General features: G+C 44.3%; 1 protein-coding gene across 2 annotated transcripts in view; it reads right to left on the reverse strand.

The window, feature by feature from the left end:
* KLF7 (KLF transcription factor 7) overlaps positions 1-25,325 on the reverse strand; it is a 67,961-nt gene that overhangs the window by 12,212 nt on the left and 30,424 nt on the right. For both annotated transcript variants that reach the window (XR_007904434.1, XM_051786898.1), the window contains exons 3-4: positions 24,393-25,005; positions 3,135-3,258 (exon numbers count right to left, since the gene is read on the reverse strand). Coding sequence is in view for 1 of the 2 variants with exons in the window: in XM_051786898.1 (XP_051642858.1) it covers positions 3,135-3,258; positions 24,393-25,005 (737 nt within the window). In the remaining variant the exon portion in view is untranslated. The remainder of the gene's footprint in view (positions 1-3,134; positions 3,259-24,392; positions 25,006-25,325) is intronic.

The following is a 25,325-nucleotide window of genomic DNA, read 5'->3' on the forward strand; positions in this document are numbered from 1 at the left end:
GCATAACCCTGGTGTTTGGAAGGCACTAAGGACTTGTACACTGCTTTCCATATCCCTTTAGTTGATTCTCCTTTATCCCCTGCTGCCACCAATCCACACAGCATTTGCAGCACATACGATGTTAGTCAAACCAGTGGTAGTTTGCCAGCTATAACTAACCATGTAATCTGTGGGTTGCATAGTGTTGTGTTAGGGCTGGAGCAGCAGAAGAGAATCACGTCTTATCTCTTTTGTTATAAAATTGACCTGTACACAGAGGACATTCATCCCCCTTTGACAACAGCCAGAAGGTCAGACAGACAAGCACATCTGAAAACAGCCTTGGAAGGGAACTACAGCCAGACTGTGTGAACAACATTCCCCTTTGCTATTTGAATCACCCCCTTCATGCTCTGATTGCCAAGATACAGCCTTCAAATCTGAACAACAGGCATAGGTTTTGTGCTACATCATTTTTGTTAAAAGAGCTCAAATAGGCTCCTTAAAATGTAACAAGCTGGCCACATCTACTGTCAATAATGGTGTGTGCAATAAAGGGTAGCAGTTCAAATACAGAGAAATTGTTCCCCAGCTGGAACCCTGGCTCAGGAAGAGGCACCTTTAACATTGAAAGTCTGCCTAAACAGCTAAGGACAGTTTTAGGCTCATGTTTCAGTGCTCGCCTGAGGTGACATCTGCAATAGGTGGTAGTAGAGAGATCTGGGAATGAGAAAAGAAGGAAAAATAGTAGTATGGCAGAATGGAGCAAAAGAAGAACAGGCACTGCCACTCTACAAACTTGCATCAACTAAATGGGAGAGTAAGGACAAATCTGTCTCCTATCACCACACACAGATGGTATGGGCATGTAGTTTAACAGTGCACAATCCTCAGTACTCTTAACTTTATTAATAGTACTTTTCCTTCATCTACAGATTCAGCAGAAGAGCAGAAAATGCATTAGATGATTACAGGAATATATCTCTTGACTGCAGTGACTGAGTTTGCTGCCAAAGAGGAAAGCTAGATAGGAAGGGATAATATGTGGAGGGAGAATAATGAACACTTAACAAAGGGCTGAAAGAGATCGAGGAGTTGAAAATACTGACTGTATTTCTTTAGCTTTCTGCTAAAACTATTGCTTGTCCTGACACAGAAACCCTGGGGCTTTGTGTGTACATGTGTGTGGGTATTTGTGGGGCCACGATGGTTTCTTCTTCGGAGGAATGAAAAGAGAAAGGCAATGCTTTGCATCTAAAACAGAACATAACTGTTTTTCACAGAGGTGCTTAAACAAAAGCAGAACTGCAGAGGTCCCTACTTGGTTTATCCTGTCCCTCATTCTGAGCAAACAAAAGATAATCCAGGGATAAAACAAAAGATAATCCAAGAGGAAGCCCTCCGTGGGGGAAGGGGAACGGGAAGAGGGGAGACAAGGGCAGAAGAGCACTTAAGGAGATGAAGCTCTTGGAAAGGCAGGATGTGAAAATGATCAAATTTCCTTCCCATAAAAGGATGGGGTCTCTTGTTTATGTCCCACACATCCTCTCTCCACGCATATTCTCTGTTGGTCTGGTGTACCCAGAGGCTTCCTAGAGCCTTTATTGTATTACAAAACATTTCCTTATCACAGCCGAGAACCTTAGTGCTGCATTAAAAAGATGGGTAATTTTCTTAAGCCTCTTTTAAAAATATATATAAATAGGATTAGCTGGATAACATGTTCAGATGCAAGCACATTATTTGATTACTCAATAGTGGATCTAGGTTTCACCCAGGGCACTGCCAATCTTCAGCTGGGGGGGTGCGAGGGGGAGCAGTGCTCATTGTTCGATCCTGTCAGTGCTGTCAAAAGTCATTACAGGGCTAATTGCCTTTGCTCCACCCTGATTTCTTATCATTTGGGATTGGGGATGTGGAGAAGGGTATCCTTTTGGTTTTGTTTCTAAATTCAAAGAACCCAGCTTTCAAAAGCACTCAGCACCAAGCAAGGATGACCAGATTTTTCAGACAAGCTCGGTGTTCATTGAAGTGGTAAAAAACTGTAAAAAGGAATTGGCACTGAGTGGCCCTAACCGAGGCTCTCACTGGGAGCTGCTGGGTGCTCAGCTCACACCTCATTTCTGAGTGCCCAGAGGAAGACTGTTGCATGTCAGGCTCTTCAGGAACCTTGGCTCTGGGCACCTGTCAGGATTTTAAATCTGGGCCCACACAGAATGAAGGTGCAGAGTATTTCCCACTTCAAACAGATGTCAAGGGTGAGATTTAAAACTGTAAGAAAAGATTCACTAATTAGCAGAAATGCACAGAGATCACTGATCTTACACAAAACAACCTTATGAACTTGAACTCTAAGATATGTCTAAATCACTCTTGTGCTTTTCAAAGTGGTGCCCTTTTGTCATCTGTTATTGACTCTCCCCTGCTACATTCTGAGGGTTGAAACAGGTTGGACTCTGTGGTAAGAGAAGACAATGATCATACAGAAATTAAGTGCTTTTTTCCTACAGGTTTCCTATAAATTTGGGGCACAAGAGCCACACACACTCCCCATCCCTCCTGCCATACACTCATGTTTTTGTGAGGCCCATCAGTTTTGCGAGGCCCACCCTGCCAAAATGTGGGCAGCCAGCAGTGGTGCTCAGGTTAGTTCTGGAAGCAGAGCAAATAGAGGGAGCTCTACCTTTGTGAGGGCACCAGGCTCACAGGACCAGGAGACAGAAAGCTTTGGAGATGCTTTGTAGAGAGGTCCATCACTGAAATAGTCTAAGGCCCTTTGGATGTCCTTTCTGCTTTAAAAGTATTAATAAGAGCTGCTCTATGGACTGAATCCTGTGCCCACAACAGACACCAGCAGGGTTCAATCAGACCTACACCTAGTTCCACCCACATTTTTCTCTGTGCTGTGGGATGGAAACAGTTTAGGCTGCTTAGGAAGTATTCCCCATCTGCCAGCCTGCCTGGCCACCGAGGCAGAGAAGACAGGGGAAAAGTGGAGGGCCTCTCCTTGGTTCAGGGATTGAGGCAGTGGGACAGGAGGACAGAAGGGGCCTCTCTCTGCTGGGAGACAGGTCTCTTGTCTTGGGGAGCTGGCAACTCCATACCAGTCACAAAACTCTCCGTTTCTTGAACACCATATTAGGAAGCTGCATTACCTGTCACAATGGTTGCATTTAAAGGGCTTTGCACCCGTGTGCTTTCTGTAATGCCTTGTGAGCTCATCACTCCGTGCAAAACGCCACTCGCACCCTTCCCACGAGCACTTGTAAGGCTTCTCACCTGCAGAGGGGAGGAGAGAACAGTCAGTGTGGCAGCAGGATTACTGAGTACTCAATTTGCAAGCCCTCTGTTATCCCACCTTGCCTCTGACCCATTAGAGCAGCTTAGCCCATCACACAATTCATGGCCAGTGTGGGATGGAAACAACTTAGGGCTGATGATGTATTGTACTGAGGATAGTTCCAGTCCAAATTTTATCACTGCTAAAATTCTTGCACAATCTTATTTTCCATTTCTAACAAAACCAGGCAATTACCCTTCAAAGAAACCCTAAGAATGTTCCCAAATGTCTATGCAGCTGTGTGGCTGAAGCTTGAGTCTCAAACAGCTTTTCAGTTTTCTCTATCCTTGCCAGATGAATTACTGTGGTACTTGAGTGACTGTATTAACATCTGAACATTCTGCAGATGTGCACCACTCCAGAGTGACAACCACTACTGCATCGCATGCTTTACCCTGAGTCTATTTACCCCTTGCATGTTCCCCCCAAGCATTCATGCCTGCTTCCCCCAAGGACTGCACCTTCTTTGGTCGCCTCTGACAACAAAAACTGTTCCTTGGTTCAAGAAATCATGTGTCAGGCAGCAACTGCGAGAGGATACGTTTTTTCCTCTTTAAATCAGCTGGTCCTCCAGGTTTTTTGCACAACACCTTTATCAGATGTTTCTGCCTCAAAATATTAATGGTGCCACTGAAGGAAGTGGAACAGTGCAGTTGTAAGACAGGAGAGATTCTAGTCTGCTGGTAGGATTTGGACTCAATGATCCTTGTGGATCCCTACCAACTCAGGAACTCTATGATTCTGTGTTCACATCTACCTATCGTCTAATGCAAATCAGTCTCCATGAATCAAAGTCTGCCATGGTGTAACATCTGCGGAGTCTTAACACCTTCTGATGAAGAATTCCAAGGTCTCATGACTCCCTTTTTCTTATTCAGTGCACATGCATTGGTGTGCATTCAAATTTAATATCTTCCCCCCCAGGACAAATGCTCCAGTGCATCTCCTCCTATATAAACTCCACATCACTCTTCCCTATGCAATCAGGACCGTATGGATGCATTAGGAGAGAGCTGAGATAAAATGCAAACAAGAAATCACTTTCACTACCAAGCTTCTAAGATAGGAATTATAAACAGAGAAGGGATTATTACGTAATTTCTTAAAATTGCTAAGAAAGCGATCTTAAAAAACCCACCATGGACCACACTGAGGCTGCAGTCTGTATGACCCCCTAGGCCAGTCACACGAAACAATCACTTGACCACAGCAGACAGTGCAGAGACACAGATGTCTATATTTAGTGTGTCTATTCAGCAAGAAAAGGAGTGAGATCTGATTATGGGAGACCAATGTGTTTCGTGGTGACAAACTGGAGAGGCCAAAAAAGCAAGAAAAGTGATAAGGGCAAGAGAAGTGTATCAAAGTACATGAAAAAATGCCATTCTCACTCATGAGTGAGTTTCTGTGGACTTCTTTTGCACAGGCAGCTCTGCTGCCCAGTGGTCATCCCCCCCAGAGAGAACAGCAGAGTGGGTTGAGACCTTAATTGCAATTGAGTCATTTTACTGGCCTCTGAGAAGCTTCTTTGGCTCAGTAGTTCAACTGGGGTGAAGCACTGAAGAGGGGGTAGCAGCTGGCAAGACTACACCAAAATATCCATTTGTCCCACAGTCCCTGAATGCAGAAAGGCCAGCCTGGATGTCTCTGTTGTGTGTCACAGTCCCCCATGGGAAAATGTCCAACAGGACAACGGACTGAGCCAACAATAACACTACCCCACTTAGAATTGCCTGCCTGGTCATCTCTGCAGACTTGCTTCTTGTTCTTTTACTCCTTGAATAGGATTTCTTCAGGAAAATAAAAAGCAAGAAACTTCTTGTCAGTGAGCCAAGTGCTAGTGTCTTATTTCTGGGCTGGCTACTCAACTGTAACTGAAACACCGTCACCAGTGTTGGCCCCAAATGCTAGAACTGCAGTTGCAGCACTGTCCCCATTAGCCCTTGACACCCTACCTGGCATCCTGCATCTGCTCTCCTCAGAGAAGAGGGATTTCCCCAGCCCAGGTTCTTTGCCTGTGATGGTGCACCGGTTTTGTCTGAACAGTTCATGCATTATTTTTAAAAGCTGTCAGTAAATAAGCCTCAATGATAACTCAGCTTCCTTGGTTCTCTGACGCTCTCTAGTGCCTACATTAGAGTGGAGACAGCAAGGCAGACAAAGTGCCTTGCAGCACATTTGCTGCACATGCTGCAAAGCAAACGCAGAAGATGACTGCTCAGCCAAATCTGGCAGGTACAACGAGTCTGAAGGATACAGTCACCTACAGAGCAGAAGGGTGAAGGAAAAACATCTCGGGCTTTCTGTGAAATTATTACGCTATTGGGACTGAGGTGGAGTTTGGCTTGTTAACATTTGTCAGGAGCTTTGAAAATGTACAGTGCTATACATAGGTTACGAGAGACAGAAATGCCAGGCACGACTACTGGTAAACCCACAGGATGCCACACATCTCTGTTACTTGCTGCAGGGACTCCTCTCTCAAATGTTCTAGCTCTGGCCTTGCACAGCCCTGAGCTGAGTTTTGTTTTCAGATGCTTTTCCTCTGTAACCCAAGCCCTGTTCCACAAAATGTCAGGCAGTACTTCTTTGTGCTCCCTACAGCCTGCTGGCATACTGTGCTCCAAGTGGCACAAGATAAATGCAAAGGAGCACAGTGACCTTTAAAGACACGTCAGACAGCTCCTTGACCCAGAGACCTCAAAGAGGTTAGATTACCTGCCCTCCTGCAGCTACTCAAAAGCACATAAGGGAAGGGAGAGACCTGCCTATCTCTGCACGTGAAGACTAAGAAAAAACCGCTCCTTTAATGGCTGCTTTCACCTTACGTGATGATGAAACAGAAGTGTATCTTGCCAAAGTGAACATATGTAGATGAGAGTGAAGAAGGAGGGTCCTCCTGCCTCACTACTGGCAATAGCAGGGAGAAAAAATGGGAAGGATCCTTTCCATGTGCTAGGCTGTTGTCGCAGAGCATTAGTGAGAATAAAAGAATAGATGATGAATTCCCTTCTGCTGAAGGCAATGGCAAAACTCCCACTCAATTCTACAGGACCAGGATCTCACCCTTTTTAAGAAATTAATTATGAACTTCAAAATCCACTGAAAAATAGCAATATCAGAAAGCTGTGCCACACTGACTTTTTTCTAATTCCTCAAATTAATAACCACACTTAAAACCCATGCCTGCAAGCCACTCCCAGGAAGGAGGCTCTACTCCTTAGGTCACCTTTATTCAACACAAAGATCTGTGCAGTCCTTAAACAACTACATAAATCCGCATTTATATAAATGCATTCAATGGAGGAGGCAATGGTCATCCAAAAAGAAGCTGATACCTGGGTAGGCAGCTGTTAAATACTCAGCTCTTTCAGTTCAGAACATGCTCCACACCATGGGGCCGGTTCAGATTTCACACATCCACAAATGCACCTGGGAAGGGCAGGCAGCCAGCAATGCAGACATATGTTCAAGAAGTGAATTATGCAATTTTCCGAGATGAGCACTAGTGTTAAAACAATGAGCCATTTTCTTATGGAAAATCTAGGACTGACCCATAACAGTGGCTATCAGCTTTCTCTAAGCTTTTCTCCTGGGAGGTGGAGATGCTACCTAGTGATTTCAAGCTTCCTGACCACATTCTAGTTTAATGTGCATCAGAGAGCAGCACAGCGCAGTGAAGGTGAGCTGCAGAGTGAAACAGTGGGTCTGCAGGACCCAACACCCGCACCATGTGCGTTTGAAAGGTGTTATTCCTGTCTAGCCACAGCCTGGTCCTGCGGCCTGTCCACAGACGAAGCGTACCACGTGTGCATTTGCAGAGCACCTCCTGGGATATGCCATCCAAAACCACATCTATGCTTTGGCCACGTTGAACCAAAGCAATGAATGGGGGCAACCAAAGACTCATCTCAAAAGAGGTCACTTGATCATCAGGGAACACACACATAAGACACATCCTGAGCTGCCTGATGAGGATCCCCAAGGAGCAGCCTGTGCACGCCTGCCACAGCAGAGAGCAGTGTGCTGAAACCTACTGGTCTAGAAGGACCATATCACCAAAAAAGCGAGTGGTACAGAAACACTATTAGCCCTTCAGATATACTGTAGTGTCTCAGTCCATCGTGACGGCATACTTCTGCAAAACAGACTCTCTTCATTGTGGCTGTGTCCTGTGGTCCATAGCATATTTAATCTTTTCATGTTCCTGGAGTACATTTTATGCCCTGAGACTGGGATGCTCCTGGAGTAGGCTCTCTATTCCACTTCTGTTTATGGCACCTCCCACAACCTAGTTCTTCTTCTAAAAGTACCCCTAAAGCACACTTCAGTACAGTCAGGCACTCCATCCAGGTAAAGACCTTTGAAAATTTATGGAAAACATGCAATAGTGAAGCTGGAATTATGAGTCATAACAGAAAATTCATCAGACTTTGGCATCCCTGAAATCAGGTCACTATTTCTTTTGTGACTAAGATAAATGCAAGACTAAATATTAGGCATCTAGTTACAAAAATATACAAATGATTGGTACGGCTTTTTCTTGAAAGCCAAAAATTTATCATTGTTAAGTATGAAAAAGCCAAGCACACAATCCCATTTACACTACTGTGGTAAACACATGCTAGGTTTTCAGCAAAATATGACTGATAGAGCTGGGCTGGTTCTGTGAACACCACACTTGTCCTTGGGACTTCTCCCTCCATTTTCCAGCCTCAGGCAGTCTTGGTAAGCTTCATCTCATACAACTTTATATATTGAAATTGCCATCTATGGTTCTTTTTCAAGTTAATGGAGAGGCAAAGGCATGTGTGGACTCTGACATATCAGTCATACTGGGATGGGAGGTGAATTTCTCTCCTTTGATGGTGCAGAGGGCTAGGAAAGCAGCTCAGCTGCAGGCACCTGTTATCTCTGCTCTCCAGGCATAAACCAGCAAACATCAGGTTTTCTCTCCGACATATACTTAGCTTGTAAACCCCGTACAAGCCTTTGCAATAAATATTTCCTCACAAAACACAGCAATGGGGATGTTGTCTCTTCTCAACATCCAGAGACCCCCTGTCCTTGCCACCTACATCCCGCAGGTACCCTCTAGGTCCCGGGGACATTTCTTTTGTATAAGGAGCACAGCAGCATTTGCTACAGACATCTCACAGAGGCTGTTTCAACAGAGGCATTAGTTGAAACATAGGTTACAGGATGAAGAGTAGGTACATAATCAAGATCAGCTGAGGACATGATCACAAAACTACAGCATACAATGAGAATATTATAATTCTTATTATTTATTGCCAGCCCCAAGGGTTAAAAAGTCACGAGTCTACTCTTCCATAGAAATAATGAGATTTTAAAGAAGAAAACAATACTATTTAGAGATCATTTGCCTTCTGCTTTCTAGATAACCTAGGGCCATGATTTTAAACTTCTCTTTGCAGCCTTGCAGGCTAGAAGATTTATTATGAAACACAGAGGAAGAAGTTTGTTCTCTATTCCCTGAATTTCAACAGCAGGGATTTTAAGAAGAAAACTCTCCAGATTTTGGGACGTGAATGATAAGATCACAGAGTTCCAATGCTGTAGGGTGAAATCCTGGCTCCATCCAAGTCATTGGAAAAACATCCATTAAGGCTCGAGTTTCACCCTATATCTTTACAGAATTAAAAGTAAACAAAGATATTATGATTATACATCCATATCTATTTCTTTATGCCTCCCCTGCACCCCACTTTGAATACCACACCACAAACATATGTTGATAACAGGCACTTAGTAAAACCATCAGGTAGCTTAAGCCTGGAGTCCTGCAGTGAACTTCAGAGGAGAATCACAGTCAAAATCCTTGCTGATACTTCTCCATGCTAAAATTTGGTAGTGTCATGGGACTCCTTGTGTCAGTATGATGAATTTAGCAAAAGATGCTTAAAGAAACTGAGGGGAAAACCCCACATTCTGTCTGTATGCACATTTTGAAGGCCATTCAAATAAGACATTTGTTGCACTATGTTTGAAGAGCTCCTTAATATGATGTTACGTAGCTACACAAAGCTGGCATGCAAAAGTGTGTTTAAGAAAACAACAGAAAAAAATCAGCATATGTTCTAATTGACTGCGAATTGTTTACATATAGTTTCAGGATCCAAAAAAAAGTCATCTGAAAGAAACACAAATATTTCCTTCCTTTTTAAAATCTGTGATTTAAAGGCTATTTAAAATGAAACTAATTCTAAAAGTCTCAGTGTCTAAAAATATATATTGAAAGACAGCTTCAGCTACACCTGTTTTAAGACTGGCGTTCCTGAAGAACCAGACAAACTGCAAAATTATAACTGAAAAAAGAATTAAATGCAAGATTTCTTGCCTGGGTTTTTCCTATAAGGAAGCTCTAGGGCCTGAGCTGCGCGAAGAAATGTGTGAAGAATCAAGTAGTGCCACGGGCTTTGTTAACAGAGCGTTTTGATAACTTTCCTTGCTACCCTTCCTGAGAAATCCTTTTGGGACCTGCTGTTCCTGGGCTGGTGAGTGGGACCATGCCACTGCAGCAAGCATCGATGTCACTGCAAGCTGACCCAAGGCACCCTTCAGAGGCCCGTGCCCATGGCGATGTTGCCAGTGCAGACACAAGTCACTCAGAAATGCCAGAAGCTGGTGTGCTTTCAGGAGAAGCAGCCCCCCAGATTGCCTCACAGAGAAATGCCAGGCAGGCATTCCTATTTGCCTTGCAGTTTATTATGAAAGTCTGCCTCAGCACAACGGGACGCCTAATGTGGAACATCACATTAACAATATTTTATATTTATGTAGCACTCTTCATCTCCAAGGGTCCCTGAGAGCTTTACAAGCTACATACATGGCATACCAATGAAGCCAAGCCATAATTCTTCTAATTAGCTGAACTTCAGCACACAGCACATGGCACAACAGAAAATGTTACTGGTCACTCCTCTCTTCCTGTGTAAAGAGCTACATGTTATTTAATAGAAACATGTTGCAGAAGGACTCCTGAAAAATGAAATATAACCAGATAGGTCTCCTTAACACCAGTGCCTGTCCTCCCTCATTACAGACATACTCTTTGTCAAATATGAGACACAGAAGAGGAGTTGCCCCAGACCTGCTGCTTGTTAAATATCTCAACTTCCACACCAGATTCAGCATGTTGCCATCACACGGCTCAGGCAGCTGCTCTGAGAAAAGCCAGTGAGCAGCTGCAGTTCAGCGCACAACAACATCACTCTCTTTTTAAGATTAATAAGTTCATTTCTTTAGCAAAAAGGAAGAGCAGGCTATTTAATACATACATCCTCTGGAGATCAATGCTACATCTAAGCGTATGTGCGTGCAACCCATCAACCAGTAAAACTAATTACAAAAATCAATTTCAGATACTTTTCTGAGCCTTTCATTCCTCAATATACTCCTAATTGATTTTTGTTGGAGAATAGGAAGCCTAATTATTATTTTTATTATAAAAAGGAATGCCGGGGGGGGGTGGGGGTGCAATGGTCAGTGCTTAACTGGCTCACCAATGTTTTCTACTTGAAAAAAAGAGAAAAAATAAAAATAATTTTAAAAAGGCATTTTATTCACAGTTTTGCCACCTGCTGGAAAGATGGAAAAGCCTTTGAAAGGGTGACAAAGCACAAGAGAAAAGCTGGCAGAAGACAGTATGGGGCAGAAGAGGAATGTGACTGGATTGTGAAACACACAATGTGAGAAGGTTGTACCTATTTTTAGATGGGCAGAGATGATCAAGTGTAAAAGCAGTACATTTCCATGAATGATGTACAGCTCCTTTGATCCTAAAAGGTCAGCAGTGCCCTTACAGAGAGATGGTTCTGATCATATCTATATTAGAGATGGGGGAAAAGAGGTTAAGAAGCAAATCCAATGTCCAATCAGTCTTTCTACAAACTTCAAAGCTTCGGATTAGTCCCTAAGGGCCTTGCCAAAGCTTGTCTACTGAGCCAGCAGCAGTCTTTAGCATGTAGCCATTCAGGACACAAAAAGAAACGAGTTTTTGCAGCATTATGTCTTACACACACATAAGCACCTAGCACACATCCACAAAGCCCACTTGTCTAGTTGAAAAGCAGAGAAAAGCAAAGCATGTAGTAACATCCAAAGAAATGGAAATATTCCATTTTCTTCTCAACTTAAGAGGATTCATTTAACAAGTGCCCACTGACATCCATGCTGAGCCCTAAAGGTGGGGAGGAATGTCATGCTTTATCTCCCTGGGTCTATGCAAGACTCCCATCGTCAGTGATAAAGCCTTCGAAATTTGATCTCCGTTCAAACCCCTTCTCTGCAGCTCTTCTCTGGAGGAAGCTCCTGGATGGTGGGGAGCAGGGCTGGGGGACAGATGCCGGCGCCAGCCCAAGCATACAACCCACACTTCTACCCCATTAATTGCCTGCACATCATCCCCCAGTCGGGCCCTAGGGACAGCAGCAGAGCGACAGGCCCAGGCGGGCACCCGGCAGCAACACCAGCAGCAAAACTATCCAATTAAGGCTCCAGAATGAGTGGGGGGTCGGGGGAGGAAAATGAGAAAAGAAAAACCAAAAAAAAAATAAAAGGAAAAAGAAAAGAAAAAAAAGAAAAGCGAAAAAGAAAAGAAAAAATAAGGATGGAGTTGCTTGGCAACAGGAGGGCAGAAGCAGCTGTGCAGCAGGTCGGGCTGGTACCCAGGCAGGCTGGCCCATTAGCGCCCCGCATCTCATGCATTTTGTGCCGGGGTCTCCTAGTAACAGCCTGCGCACGCCAGGCTGTTGCGCGCCTCCCCTCCTCTCCTCCTGTTTCTCCCCATCATGCGAGGCATCACTGTTTGCCCTAATTACACGTTCTCTGCTGCTTCAAGCTGCCATTACTTCGGTCCCCAGAGAAGCAGCAAGAACTTTAAAAAAAATGTCCTCTAATAAGGGCTTCCAGTTTCAGATTCTGTGGAGCTCTGTGAGCTCAAAGATGCAAGGTAGCAGCAGCAGAAGGAACACATGAAAAAGGAAAAAGATTCAGCAGTTCAGTGGGTCAGATTTTTCCAGGACCCTGAGACATGTTTTTCCCCTTTGTTTTTTGTAAGGTATCTCAGAGGGTGGACAATGAGACAGCCCTTTAAGGAACATGGCACAAATTTACATCATCTGGAGCAGTGTATCGAAGACATCCGCATTTTAGGTCAATAGTTTCTGAGAAATTCCAGACTATATATAAAGGCAAATAGGCCAGGAAAAATATGAGACATATAGGGCCTAGAACTGATGAAAAAAATAAAGAGGAACAGACTCCCCCTTTACAGATACTAACACTTTAAATGATTTTGCTCCATATTTTTGCTAAAGAATGTGAGGTTTGCTTATTCAAACTAACTATTGCAGTGTTGATGTTTTTAAGCATTTATCATCTTCTCCCTTTTGCCACTAAAAAATCAGAGAAAGATGACCAAAAAACAATGCAGACTGGCAGAGACAGCACAGGAATAAAACACAAGAGGAAAAGAATATAAATTCCTTTCTCTTTCCCAGTTTTGTCAACAACAAAAGTGGAAAAAGAACCAAGATTTCAATCATTCAGATACTGGATTTGATTTGGGGGTGGATGCAAAAGGGAAATAATGTGCTTGGGCTTGAAGAATACACTAACAAGTTCTCCGTGTGAAGGCTGCCCTGGTGTCAAGGCAGAGCTACCTACATGGTGGTAGGCATGTGATGTCTAAAGGAAATCTTATCCTTCCTGGTGCTTTCTCCCTGTTCTTGGGCCGAGGTGGCAGGCTGTACTCGGCAGCGCAGGAGCTCCTTGCTGCTTTACACTGAGCAGGGCTCAGTAAAAAAGTCTTGGCAACACTGCTGGGCAACCCTTGGTGAACGAAGCACACTAGTCTCAAGAGCACAAGGCACTCAGTAAAGATAATTAATTTTACCAGTTAGGAAGGCACAAATGATTATTTATCCTTAGCTCTAAGGTTGGAACCTGCCCAGGTCATTCATGCTGCCAGGTGAATGTAACTGAAGGAGAACACAAATGTATTATGACATTCCATTGCTGGGTGACTCTGCATCGTCAGGGAGAAAATTTAAAAAATAAATAGGTTTTCTGTATGAAACATATTTGCTAACTCACATTCATAGCCAAACAAAGCCCAGGAAAAGAATCACCTTTGGGATTCATGGGTTTTGCAAAGCATTAATGATAAAATTTTATCACATATCACTCATACGGGAGTTTACATGAGATTATAGCTTAATCCACTCAAGTTAATTTTTACCCAGATATTCACAGATAGAAATCTTCTACTCAAAGACTGTTTTCCACTATATAGGCCAAGTTTTCAGCTAAGCTTGTTACACTGCAGATAGCTCTTTTCTCCCTGCCTCTCCCCAACACACATACCACATTCTCCTACAAAACAAATATTTTTCCTCCAATATCTAAAATAACAAACAACCACCACACTGGAAAAACACCAAATGTGGAAAATTTCACTCTGAGGAAGGAAAGGTTTTGCAAAGATACAGGTGGCCAACAAGACTATGTACAAATTAAAGTTTATAATAACTAATCTATTAGGATCTCTCTGTGTGTGGTAAGAGTCCAGAGGTACAGAAGGAAGGAATAAATCCCCGCTAAGTCTCTGAACGTGCACTGCCATACAGTGAGTACACCTTTTATTTCAGAATTCAGCTGGCCATCAGCTTTTATCTTGAAGCTCACACTTGTCATGATTAGCTTAGCCAGTATACCTGCAAATGTTTTTTCAGCATTCAGTTTTTGTAGCCCCAGTTTTCAGTCCTGAGTTTTGAAGGCCAGACACATCTGGACACCTATCTGCAAATGGGGACTGCCAGGATTGCAAACTGGCCTGCAGTGTTTTAAAGGTTTTGATTCTTACCAAGCCTTCTTCTCATGTATAGAGCTAACCAATGGGAAGATTTTGGTTCTGCAGTTGTTGTCCTGAAACAGGTTCTTTCAGCCCGTGTGCAAGAAGTTGATCCACACACAGAGCTGAGGTGTTTATTTACAGTTCTATGCAGAAAGGGGTGCTGGGTGACAAATCCACAAAGCTAGGTGTAGATTACCTACTGCTTTAGTGAGAATCTGAATCACCACACATATTAGGAAGGGAGTAAGCCCCTTTGAAATTTTATATGGCAGACAGTATCCAATTGATATAGTGTTGATGAAAGGTGATCAAATGTGAAAGGTAATGGTATGTTAAGAAATTATCTGTTATCTCTCTCAGGTCAGTTTGTCCAAGCCTCTGCTCAGGTACGGTTAAGATTTTTGTCAAAATGCTTGAATTTCTGGATTTCCTCTTAACATGTGTTGCCACTTTGCCCTCAAGAGAATTTTGCACAGAAATGTGTCATGGCTGCCCAGCTGGGACACAGCACTGAATGCAGTTGGGACGGAGTCCAGGCACAGCTCCCAGCGCAAATCATGTGGGACAGTCTCGCTTTGCTGCTGGGCTCGGTGTCTGCCCGCAGGCACAGCAGTGGGAGTAGCAGGTTTCAAAATCCACCTGCCCACGTCGTCCCAGCTCAGCTTCACTCTTCATCGCCTGCCGGCCAGGCAGAAAACACCTTTGTGACACCACAGGGCCTTGTGTGACAGCGGCACATGATGTCACAGTGGCAATAGTGCAAACACATACAAGCAGGTCCTCCCAGCTCTGCCTCAGCCTTCACTGCCTGCCAGATGAGCGGAAAATGCCTTTGTGACACCACAGAGCCTTGTGTGACAGCAGCCCACGACGTCACATCGCCAACATGTGCAAGCACCTATGGACTGGGAAACCACTCAGTTCACGTGGTCACTGCCTGAACTCTGATCAAGGTGACAGGCCAAGGCAGCTGCATGTCAAGATTTTATCCTTGGGAGAGACCACGATGAGGCTCATCCTGGTGGTCTTCCTGACCATGGTGCTCTACAGGCTGTCTCTGTCACCCACTGTCGTCAAGTGCATGGTTGAAGAATGGATCAGTAGCATCGACCCTTGCAATCCCCAGGACTGGGTTAGGGTCAGGATGGACACCGTTCCCAAGGGCCCAAAGAAACCACCTATTGTCACCAAGACCATGTCTGCTGAATGCTCCAGCACCATTGCCCTTTGTAATCCCCAGGATTGGGTCAGGGTCAGGACAGATATCGCTCCTGAGGGACTGAAGCAATCACCCGTTGTCCCAGAGAGTGCAGCCTCTGACCTGCTCTACCCTCTGTGCCAGATTTGGGACTACCTTGCCAGCTGACATGGCCAGGATGCTCTGTACAGCCCAGCAATCTGTGGGGCTGCTCAGCATGGCTTGTATTGCCTTCTGCATCTGGAGAAATGTGAAGAAACCTCAGGGACAGGGAAGGGAATGGATGTCCTCATCTTCAGTAGGGACTGAAGATGCTGGGAAAAGAGCACCTCCAGGTGATCCAAACTGTTCTACAGGATGGAGGCCGAAACCGGCCTGCTCCTCAGGGCCATGAGGCTTTTCTACCACCTTCACCTCAAAGAGCTCTGCTGAACCTACAGACGAAGGACACTTGACAAAACAAACAAGATAAGGCCAGATTATGAGGAAAAAACAATCCCAACTCATCAAACTAGGGAAAGTGTAATTCCAGCAGAGAGAGATCACGACCACCAACTCACAGCACATCGATTCAAGAAACCCATCAATTCAAAAAAGACTGAGCATGCAGACTAATTAGCAAAAGAAGCAAATAATTTAACCAACGGAATATTAATTAATGAACTATAACTTGTAGCCAAGGAATATTAATGCCTTTGTTTCTGTTGAATGTTGTGTGGGAGTGGCTAGACCGATGGAGAAAGACCAGTTGGCAGTGCAGAGGTAACCCCATTTGGGTTGCTTAATTGTGGCAAGACATCGCTGCCTGGGCAGAGAAGTTGACTGTGAAAGTTCATCACGTACATGCACATGTACCCAAGAGTCAGGCTACTGAAAAACATTGCAACAACGGACAGGTGGATCGGGCTGCCAAGATTAAAGTGTCTCAACTGGATCTGGACTGGCCAAATAAGGGTGAATTATTTCTGGCTTAGTAGGCCCAAGACACCTAAGGTTATCAGGGAAGAGATAAATATTGATGGGCTCGTGATCAAGGGGTGGACTTATCCACGGACACTATCTCCCCAGTTATCCATAACTGTGAAACGTGCTGCGATCAAGCAGGCCAAGTGGATAAAGCCCCTGTGGTATGGGGGTTGGTGGTTGAAATATAAATATGGGGAGGCCTAGCAGACTGAATACATCACTCTCCTGCAAACCTGCCAAGGCAAGCACTACATGCTGACAATGGTGGAAACAGCCACTGGATGGCTGGAGATATATCCTGTACCTCACGCCACTGCCCGGAACACCATCTTGGCCCTTGAAAAGCAGGTGCTGTGGCAACATGGCACCGCGGAAAGAAATGAAGTAGGACAATGGGACTCATTTCAAAAACAGCCTCATAGACACCTGGGCCAGAGAGCACAGTATCATATTCCCTATCATGCATCAGTAGCTGCTGGGAAAATTGAACAGTACAATGGACTGTTAAAAACCACATTGAAAGGCTTTATCAATTGAGCGGGCCCTGCCCAGTTAAAGCCTGCACGCACTACAGATGGGGATAAAGTCCCCATGGTGCATATGAGGAATAAATTATTCGGGAAGACAATTTGGCTTAGTCCTGCCTCAAGCAAACCTACCTGTGGGATTGTTTTTGCTCAAGGACCTGGGTGCACTTGGTGGGTAATGCAGAGGGAGGGGGAAACGCAATGTGTACCTTGAGGGGATTTGATTTTTGGATGATAACAGTCTGTAATGTTTAACTGTACGATATTGGTTGCTGAATGCCACTGCCACTGTATGCCATAACTATCATGGACAATGAGTATGGACTGATCCAGATACACCAGCTGTGAGCTCCCAACACAGCTTGCAACCACCCAACTACACACCAGCCCTCTGTGCACAGAAGTGGAAATAAATCAAATACCTCAACTTTGTCAATGTACTGGCCTCTTGCACACCAGGTGAAAGAAACTGTTTCAAGACAACACAGGGACACAAAGATTTTGGTCACTCTCAGAGACCTGTGGATAAAGCAGGTCCCATGCAGTAGTTTGTTACCCGCTTTCTGAAATGGCTGCATTATTCTTTGAAACTGCCCTCATTTGACATCCTTGTCTCTCCTTCATTTTGATCTAGTGCTGCACATTACCATTCACTGCTTGCCATGTGGTATTCAATTGACTTTTGAGAATGGTGTAGGACAGAAGTTTTCTGAAGACACAAATACACACACTTTCTCCAAAACTGCAGCAAAAGAGAGACAGAAATTTTTATTCATGAAATCCACTCTGCATTCTTTGCATCAGAAATTTCCCTTTGGCTATCTTTAAGTACACTTTTTCAGCCATGCTAATGCAGGCCTGGCTGGTCTCCCTACTTGCAGTTGGTCTGTGCTATACGCTGGGCACCACCTATGCCATGGTACCCATGGTTTTATTTGGGACCCCACCACCCTTGGCAAAAGTGTGGGCGCCTTAGCTATATTTAAGTTAGCTTCCATGAAGCCTTGTAGTTCATCTGCTCCTGCTTGCAAGTTGCTGCTGCTGGTATGTAGGTATGTGGACTGTGTCCACATGGGGTGTGAAAGACAGGCTCTGGATTAGGAGACGTCCATCGAGGCTGCTGGCTGCTTGCCCAGATGTGACTGAGACTCAAAAGCTCACACTGTGCTTAGGCTAAACCTGATTTTGAGACAAGAGGTAATGTGCTTGGCTTTTCCTGCCTAGAGCACTTCAGCTCTCCCAGTCTGCTTAGGCCCTGCTCATCCAGCATGCCCACCTTAGCCTAAAACAGCATTTCTGAGCACACATCTCCAATTCATGCCTGGTGTGACCTCAAATACTTCAGAAGTGATGGTGCTTTGGACAAACGGACAAGAAAATCATAGCTTCTCATTGTTAATTTGCCAATCATATCCAGTGTGGGACAGCAGCAACACAAAGGGAAATTGGCAAAAGACAAATTGGTGGTTTTTTCTTTGAATATTTCTCTGTGAAGTCTATCATTCATCCACTGGATGGGTGCTTCACGAGGGCTCAGGAGTGGATGGATGAGCATAGAGAAAACACTAAATTACAAGCTAGAGAAGGCTCCTCTCCACTTTACCAAGGCAGACTGCCATAACACTTGGTGCACCTGCACTTTCTCTCCTGTAGCTGCTGAACAGATAGCAAACATCCCTTTCTAGGTCTATCCTGAGCCAGAAATCTTCTCACGTGGTAAGCAAAAAAAACAAATAATACCTATTTACAGTTTCAAATGAAAACAATAAGACTGTATTGTGCTATTGGTTTGGCAAATGATGGAGCAGAAACACGGGAGGTCAGAAACCTGAGCAGAACTCAGGTACTGACAATCAAGCAGTGGATGGACATCACTGGTGTCTTAAATGGCAAGGGCTGCTTTTGGCAGGGGCCATCCTCCTACCGCCTGAGAGGTTCTCAAAGATTGTTTCCTAAGCCTAAGCTCTTGCTGCATTGAAATGAGGCTCTGACCTTCCACAGTGAAATCACAACAGTCCCTTCCAAACTTGCCAAACAGCTAAAAGGCTTCAAAACCAGAAAGTTTTAATGAGCTCATAATCAGGTTGACCTCATTTTAACCAGCTTTGATGAACACTTCTTATGTTTTTACACAAAAAAACTTTAAAAAATCCAACACCACAACAAAATACATCTTTCCATTCGGGAAAAGCAACTGTACCCCCCAAAAAAATCCAGCCCTGAAAGGTCTCCTCATACACCCTTCCTCCCTCAATTCCCTTGCTTTCATTTCCAGTGGCAAATTCACCTGTTGCTTCAGGTGCTGTCATGGGAGCTTGAGCATCCTCCACGTCCGTCCACATCCCCTTGGCAGACTTTAGCCCTGCACACAGGTGTGGACTCGCCACAAAGCTATAGGTCTCTGTACAACAAAAAATCTTGGGCTTTGAATTTAATTTCTCCTATGCTACCTATACTGTTCTCCCAAATGCTTTTCCCTAAGTCATTATTCAAAGTCTTGCATCCTGCAGAACTGATGCTGTACTTCGCTATTTGTTTTTTCTTTCTCCTCACTGGCTCTCTGCTCATGGGTGCTACCACATAACACAGTGCAGCAATGCAGCTTCCCATTTATGTGGTATCACTGACACAGAGAGTCTTTATTTTTCCTATTATTCCTTTATTTTATATAAATCTTCTTTATCTATCATCCAGCCTAGTCTCCTCTATTTTGTCTCTTCCAATAAGTTCTAAATTCTGGATATTTCCTCTTCTATCTCCAACACTTGGAGAAAGTTCTTCCCTATTGTTTTAAACCCCATCTCAAAAACCTTCTTGTTGGTTAATGCTCTTTCTAATCTCTTGCTTCTCTCATCTTTTTCTTTGCAAAACAAATAGTAATTTGTTTTCCTGCAGGGTGGATTTGTTTGTTTCAGTTACTCTCACCCAGCACTTTGGATCAAAGAACTATATAATTTAAAATAAGATGTCCTGACAATGTGAAACAAACCACACTTGAATAAGTGCTATCTAAGATTGCACATAGGCTCGTAGCATCCATTTAGGTGGGTATTTCCCACCAGTTTAGGTCTTAGAAACCTAAATATAGATGTGAGGTGCCCAAATGCTATTTCTCAGACTTGAGCTTAGGTTGTATCAAAGCCTGATTTTAGATGGATAAATAATAAAAAAAAAAAAAAACCTGAACCTTCTGATACTCATAAAATGCAAACCCTAGCAGAACCCCGTAAGGGTAATATTTTTATCATTGTCCCAATCTTAAGGATTTCCTGGTCAGTTTATATGTGATGCTTTATCTCTGGCCAGAAAGCATCTGCGCCATCTTACACCTTCCCCTGGCCATTACTTCAAGGAAGGTCGATGGGAATGATTTTGTTAGGAGATAGAAATCTCCTCCAACAGTCTTTGATGTGGGAGACACAGCCACATCCCATGACTAATCTTTCCATAGGTCACAGGCCAGCTCACCCTCAGACTTATTTGCATTCAGACACTCTCCAGCAATATCCTGTTTTCTAATTTAGGAAGTACTGATGATTATACACGGGGTTTGGCTCATTCGAATTCCTTCCCTCTCCACTCTCCATTACATTGACAATTCATCTCCATGCATGTGTGAAGGCAGGATGAAAATTTCTGTCTCTCAAAAGAGACAAAATGCCATTGTTTGCTCTGATGTCTGCTCCCTGCAAGAGAATGTGCTAGGGTTGCATTACCATGACAGTCCTTCTTTAGATGTTTTTACCTCATCCTCACACTGGCAGTGTGGTTTATCCAAACCTACAGCTCACCTTTTCCTCCTGTTTGCAGGCCCAGTTGCTATTTCTTCCCTGACGGAATTCTTTGTTGCAATCTGACAGTCAGTCCCACTGCTGCTCTTAGCTCCTTTACACACCCTTAACTTTAGATGCCTCAGCTTGCTTTGAGTTCAGTCAAATATTTTCATTTCCCTTTCCATACAGACAATGTTTTTCCCTTTCCCTTCCAGATTAAATTCTCTCCCACACAGATGATTGTTTATCCCTCTCCAAAGGTCATCCAGAAGGTGGTTTCATAACCAGTTCGACCATTGATGGGTCTTACAGTGCTGTCCTGATTCTCTTGCAGGTGAGATGTGGGAGAGTAATGTGGGAGATGCACCATGTGTCACGTGTGGGTCTGACTGGGCTTGCCAGCAAAGTAAAACCCTAAGCAAAGATTGTTCCCAATCTAGCAAGCTGCTATCAGTCTATTGCCTGCAGCCCAGCCTGGCTCATCACGCAGCAGTGAGGAACAGCAGCCAGCGCCTGTCTGGTCAGCCTTACATATGAACGAAAGGAATGCAACCTCCTTCCGCTGCCTTCCCACCCCCCCGCTCCTCAGCCCATGGTTTTCTTATTTTCATGTACTGCAGTAAATCCCTTTGATTCAGCAAGTGGACTTTGCACGTGCAAGTTGGGTGATGAGCCCCAATCTGCCTCATTGCCTGTTGAACCCCACACTGAGAGCTCTTTTTCTGCCAGGGCACTCGCACCCTTTTGCACAGAGCCCACACTGGCAGATTGCTCTCGCATGACACACTAACAAACCAAAGGAAAATATCTCGCAATCATTTCAGCCACTGGCTCAGCCACTGACTAAGCCAAGTGGCTACTAGCCATTGGCAGTGCTGGGTTGCATTCGCAACCCATACCACAAAACTCAGCTCAGGCATGAAAAAAACAAAGTACTGATGGAAAAAAGGGCTCCTTGTCCCTAGCCCTGAAGGTTGCAGGGGAAAGGAGGCAGCCTTGCCATTTATAATTCAGTCCCAAATTTCCCCACCTATTCCTCTCTCTGACCCTTTCTTTGCAGGGGCAGGAGCTCCCTGTGGGGAGCCTAAAGAGGTTAGTGTGAACAGATTTAATGTCTGGACTGTACCAGGTCTGAATTAAGGCATCCAATGGTCAGTGTTTTTTAAGGGAACAGAGCACCTAAGCAGTACGAAGGGGTCTGAATGACTTTGTGCTTTGGACTCAAATAAGCTGGTTAGATAAGCCCATCACCTCCCTCCCCCCAGTTCACTCCAGTTATGCCCCAGATGTAAATGTTCAAAGATATTTAGACAACCTGCTTTCCACAGACAAAAATGAGAGACAGGTTCCTACCTGCTCCCAGGTTCTCCATCGAAGATGTGTTTTAACAACAAGGCTGCATTCAGCCCTCATCAAAAAGGGAAACCATGCTTTCTAGACAGCTGTGCACAGCTAGGATATGGGCAGGGGCAAGGTGGTTATACGGCTCCTAAGACAGGAGAGCTCCTCATTCAGGTTTGTATTCCCTCTTATCTTTTGCCTTCCTGCTTTCCACTTTCCTGACAACCTATGCCATCTGCTTAGGACACAGTAAATGGAAACAGAAGCACTCCCATGAAGTACTAAATGGTTTAGGGGCTGGTTAAACCACTGATGGTTTAACTGGCAAAATGAGAAAGGTAGCTGAATCCTCTAGGTAAGGTGCTGGGAGTGGGAGCTGTGGGCACCACACCTGGGCAGCTGCAATCCCATCATCTGATAAACATCTTCCCCATCTGCCAGCAAAGGTGGACTTGCCTTTCTCACCATGTTGAGTGCTGCTGTGGATGGGCAGACTCAACACATCATGGTCTAAGGCTACTCAACAGAAGCATCACAGGGCCAGTGAGAAATGTTTCTCATGGCTGAATTGTAAAACATGAGATTTCACGTGCTGATGTTAGAGGGGAAAAGGTTTTGACCTCAGATACTAAATTCAAGCAGACCTAAAGCTGGGTTCAAAAGCATGCAAAATCTTACAAGGTTTTGACACCAAAGGGTAAAGGTGTCAAAAGATTAATAGTTTTTGCAAGTGCCCTCCAGGAATCCATTACCCATATCCCCACCTACTGGGTGACAAAAACAGAAAAACTCCACAAGTTCACCCTTTCCGGGCTATTGTGTCACATCCCTGACTAACTTCAGGAAAAGCTATGTAAGACTCATCACTTTCAGCTCAAGGGGGAACATGGGGGTTACATCTGAAGGAACAAGACCACTGGGTTAACTGCTCTCATACTCTTCATTTGTGCCTTCATGGAAGCTATGTTGTCTGCTGGAAGGCTTTGGCTGGGACATCCCACCAGACAACTCCGTAGGGGTCCAGCCTCACAGCAGCACTGGTGCTACAAGGAACCAACCTTCTGACCATGTTGATGCAGATTTTAAAATGATTGCATTACTTTCACTGGCTTTCAAATCACTGGATCAGAGGTGAGGTCACTCCTGGCAAGGTGGCTATCACCAGTAAAAGCACTAGAAAGTCCATATAAAAGATCAAAACCAATGCCTTTTATGTCTTAGTATGATTTATACTTCAGACCATGTAACTTTTACAGGGCTGCCTAGTATTTGATGAATGCAGCTCTCTTAACAACCCACATATTTGTCTGATTTACTGCATTGGCCCAACGCGTTATTTTCTACCTTGCAAGAACAACCTTGCTTCTAGGAATCTGCCTGCATGATAAGATTGTGAATTAAATGTGCAGTTATCGTAAAAGACCACACATTTTACAGTAAAATTGAGAAAACTGATTACAGCAATCCCTCTGGAAACAAGAATAATCACATGATAAGACAGTGCTAATGGGAATTTATCATCTCTCATCACGTGTGAAGCTTAGAACAAAGCAGCAACATGTGTGAACTGCATAGCTGTTAATGCCTATGAACACCAGCCGAAAAGCTACCGGAGAGTATGAAGAAACGAGAGGAGAGTGGGGAATTTGAACTATCAAACCTAAGCCAATTCAGTGTGCTTCAACCAGCTTACACAGTAAAGTTCATATACAACATTTGTAAATGCTATCCAAAATAACAGCCTCACATCTATCCATACATCCTATTCCCTCTCTACCTACACTATTTCATTCAAACTCCATGTCACTCTTTTACTTGTTCTCACTATATTTTAGCACCAGAGAAGTCCAAGATCATGAGTATCTGAAGGGTATGTGCATCTGCGTGCCTACATGTCTGCATCTACACACACGCTGTCTCATGCACATTATTCCTAAACCAAGATCCGAAACACATTTTTCTCTTTCCCCCATACAAAAGGCAACTAGAACCTACCCACGCTATTTTCTATTTGAAGCAAGTAACACTTGACTAAAATTAACATTTTTAAAGTTGTCTTGGAGAAGTGAGTGCCAAAAACCCAAAGTGGAATGCACACTGTTTTAACGTGAATGATATATCTACATCCCTTAGGTAGCCTAAAATTACTCTGCATCAAGCCCCAAAAGACATATGAAACCCCAACAGGTTAATGGTAGGTGGTGAACTCCTCTGTTCTATTGAATAATGGGTACATTTGCTGGCCTCCCATATTTTTCCACTGCCCTGTTTCGTAGACAGGAACCTGGACATTCATTAGATTTTTTTTCTTTTTTAAATGAGAATAAAAGGAGATGGTTACGGTTACGTGGCAGGAGGACAAGATGAGAGAAGCATCCTACATAAGTACCTGTATGAGTCCTCTGGTGAGCCTTTAAGTGGGAGCTCTTTGTATAAACTTTCCGGCACCCATTAAACTGACAGCGATGAACCCTCTTCTTGTTTTCTGGAGATGCTTCTGTCCCCATAACTCCTTGTTCACTGTCACTTTGCCCGCTTTTTATCGTCCCCGCAGTCGCTGTTGCTACACCCACTTTTACAGAGCTGAGTGAAGTTTTCTTGGCCACCAATTTCAATGTCACTGTGCCATCCACCGCTGAGAGAGTCTGTGAGGTTTTTACAAGGTGGCGGCTGAGCTCTGGCGAGGAAGGAGGAGTTAATGAGGTTACTGCATTGAGTTGGGCCTGGTTGACGGCTGTGTAGCCTTCTGTGGAAGAGCTGGTGGACTGCGAGCTGAGGCACGTCTCAGACAGCAGTTTGTCACGTGAGAGGATAATGTCCATGTTGGCGCTTTTGTCACATGTACTCGTCTCCACTGGTAAAAGGATGGGGTCCAGCTGTTGGATATTGTCCTCTGCATCTGGGGCTGAGGAGGCATGAAGGAAGCAGTCCAAATCCTCACCAAAGGTCTCAGAGATCTTGCGCGGTTCGGTCTGAAGGTATCGCTCTAACTCCAGGCATGTCTGCAGAAGGGAGAGAAACCACTGTTAGACAGAGATTACAGCATAGCTCTCACCTAGGGCAGGAGAACAACAAGGCCCAGTGCCATTCAAAGACATCTCTCATGCACACCAACTCCTTCTCGTGAGATGGTTACACGCTGGGAGACATGAAGATTTGGCACTTGTTTGATGCTGCTGCAAGATGAGTCTGGCAATACCCATGTATGGTAGCAGGTATTATAACAAAAGTGAAGATATGACAACCAGAAAGCACCCACTTTTCATTGAAGTCTATACATTGTTCATGGGTACCAGGGCTTTCCCAATTTTAAGTGTAATCT

This window comes from Manacus candei, unplaced genomic scaffold (genome assembly GCF_025592945.1).
Source record: "Manacus candei isolate 608988 ecotype Guabito, Panama unplaced genomic scaffold, ASM2559294v1 h1tg000023l, whole genome shotgun sequence".
Taxonomy (NCBI): Eukaryota; Metazoa; Chordata; class Aves; order Passeriformes; family Pipridae; genus Manacus; species Manacus candei.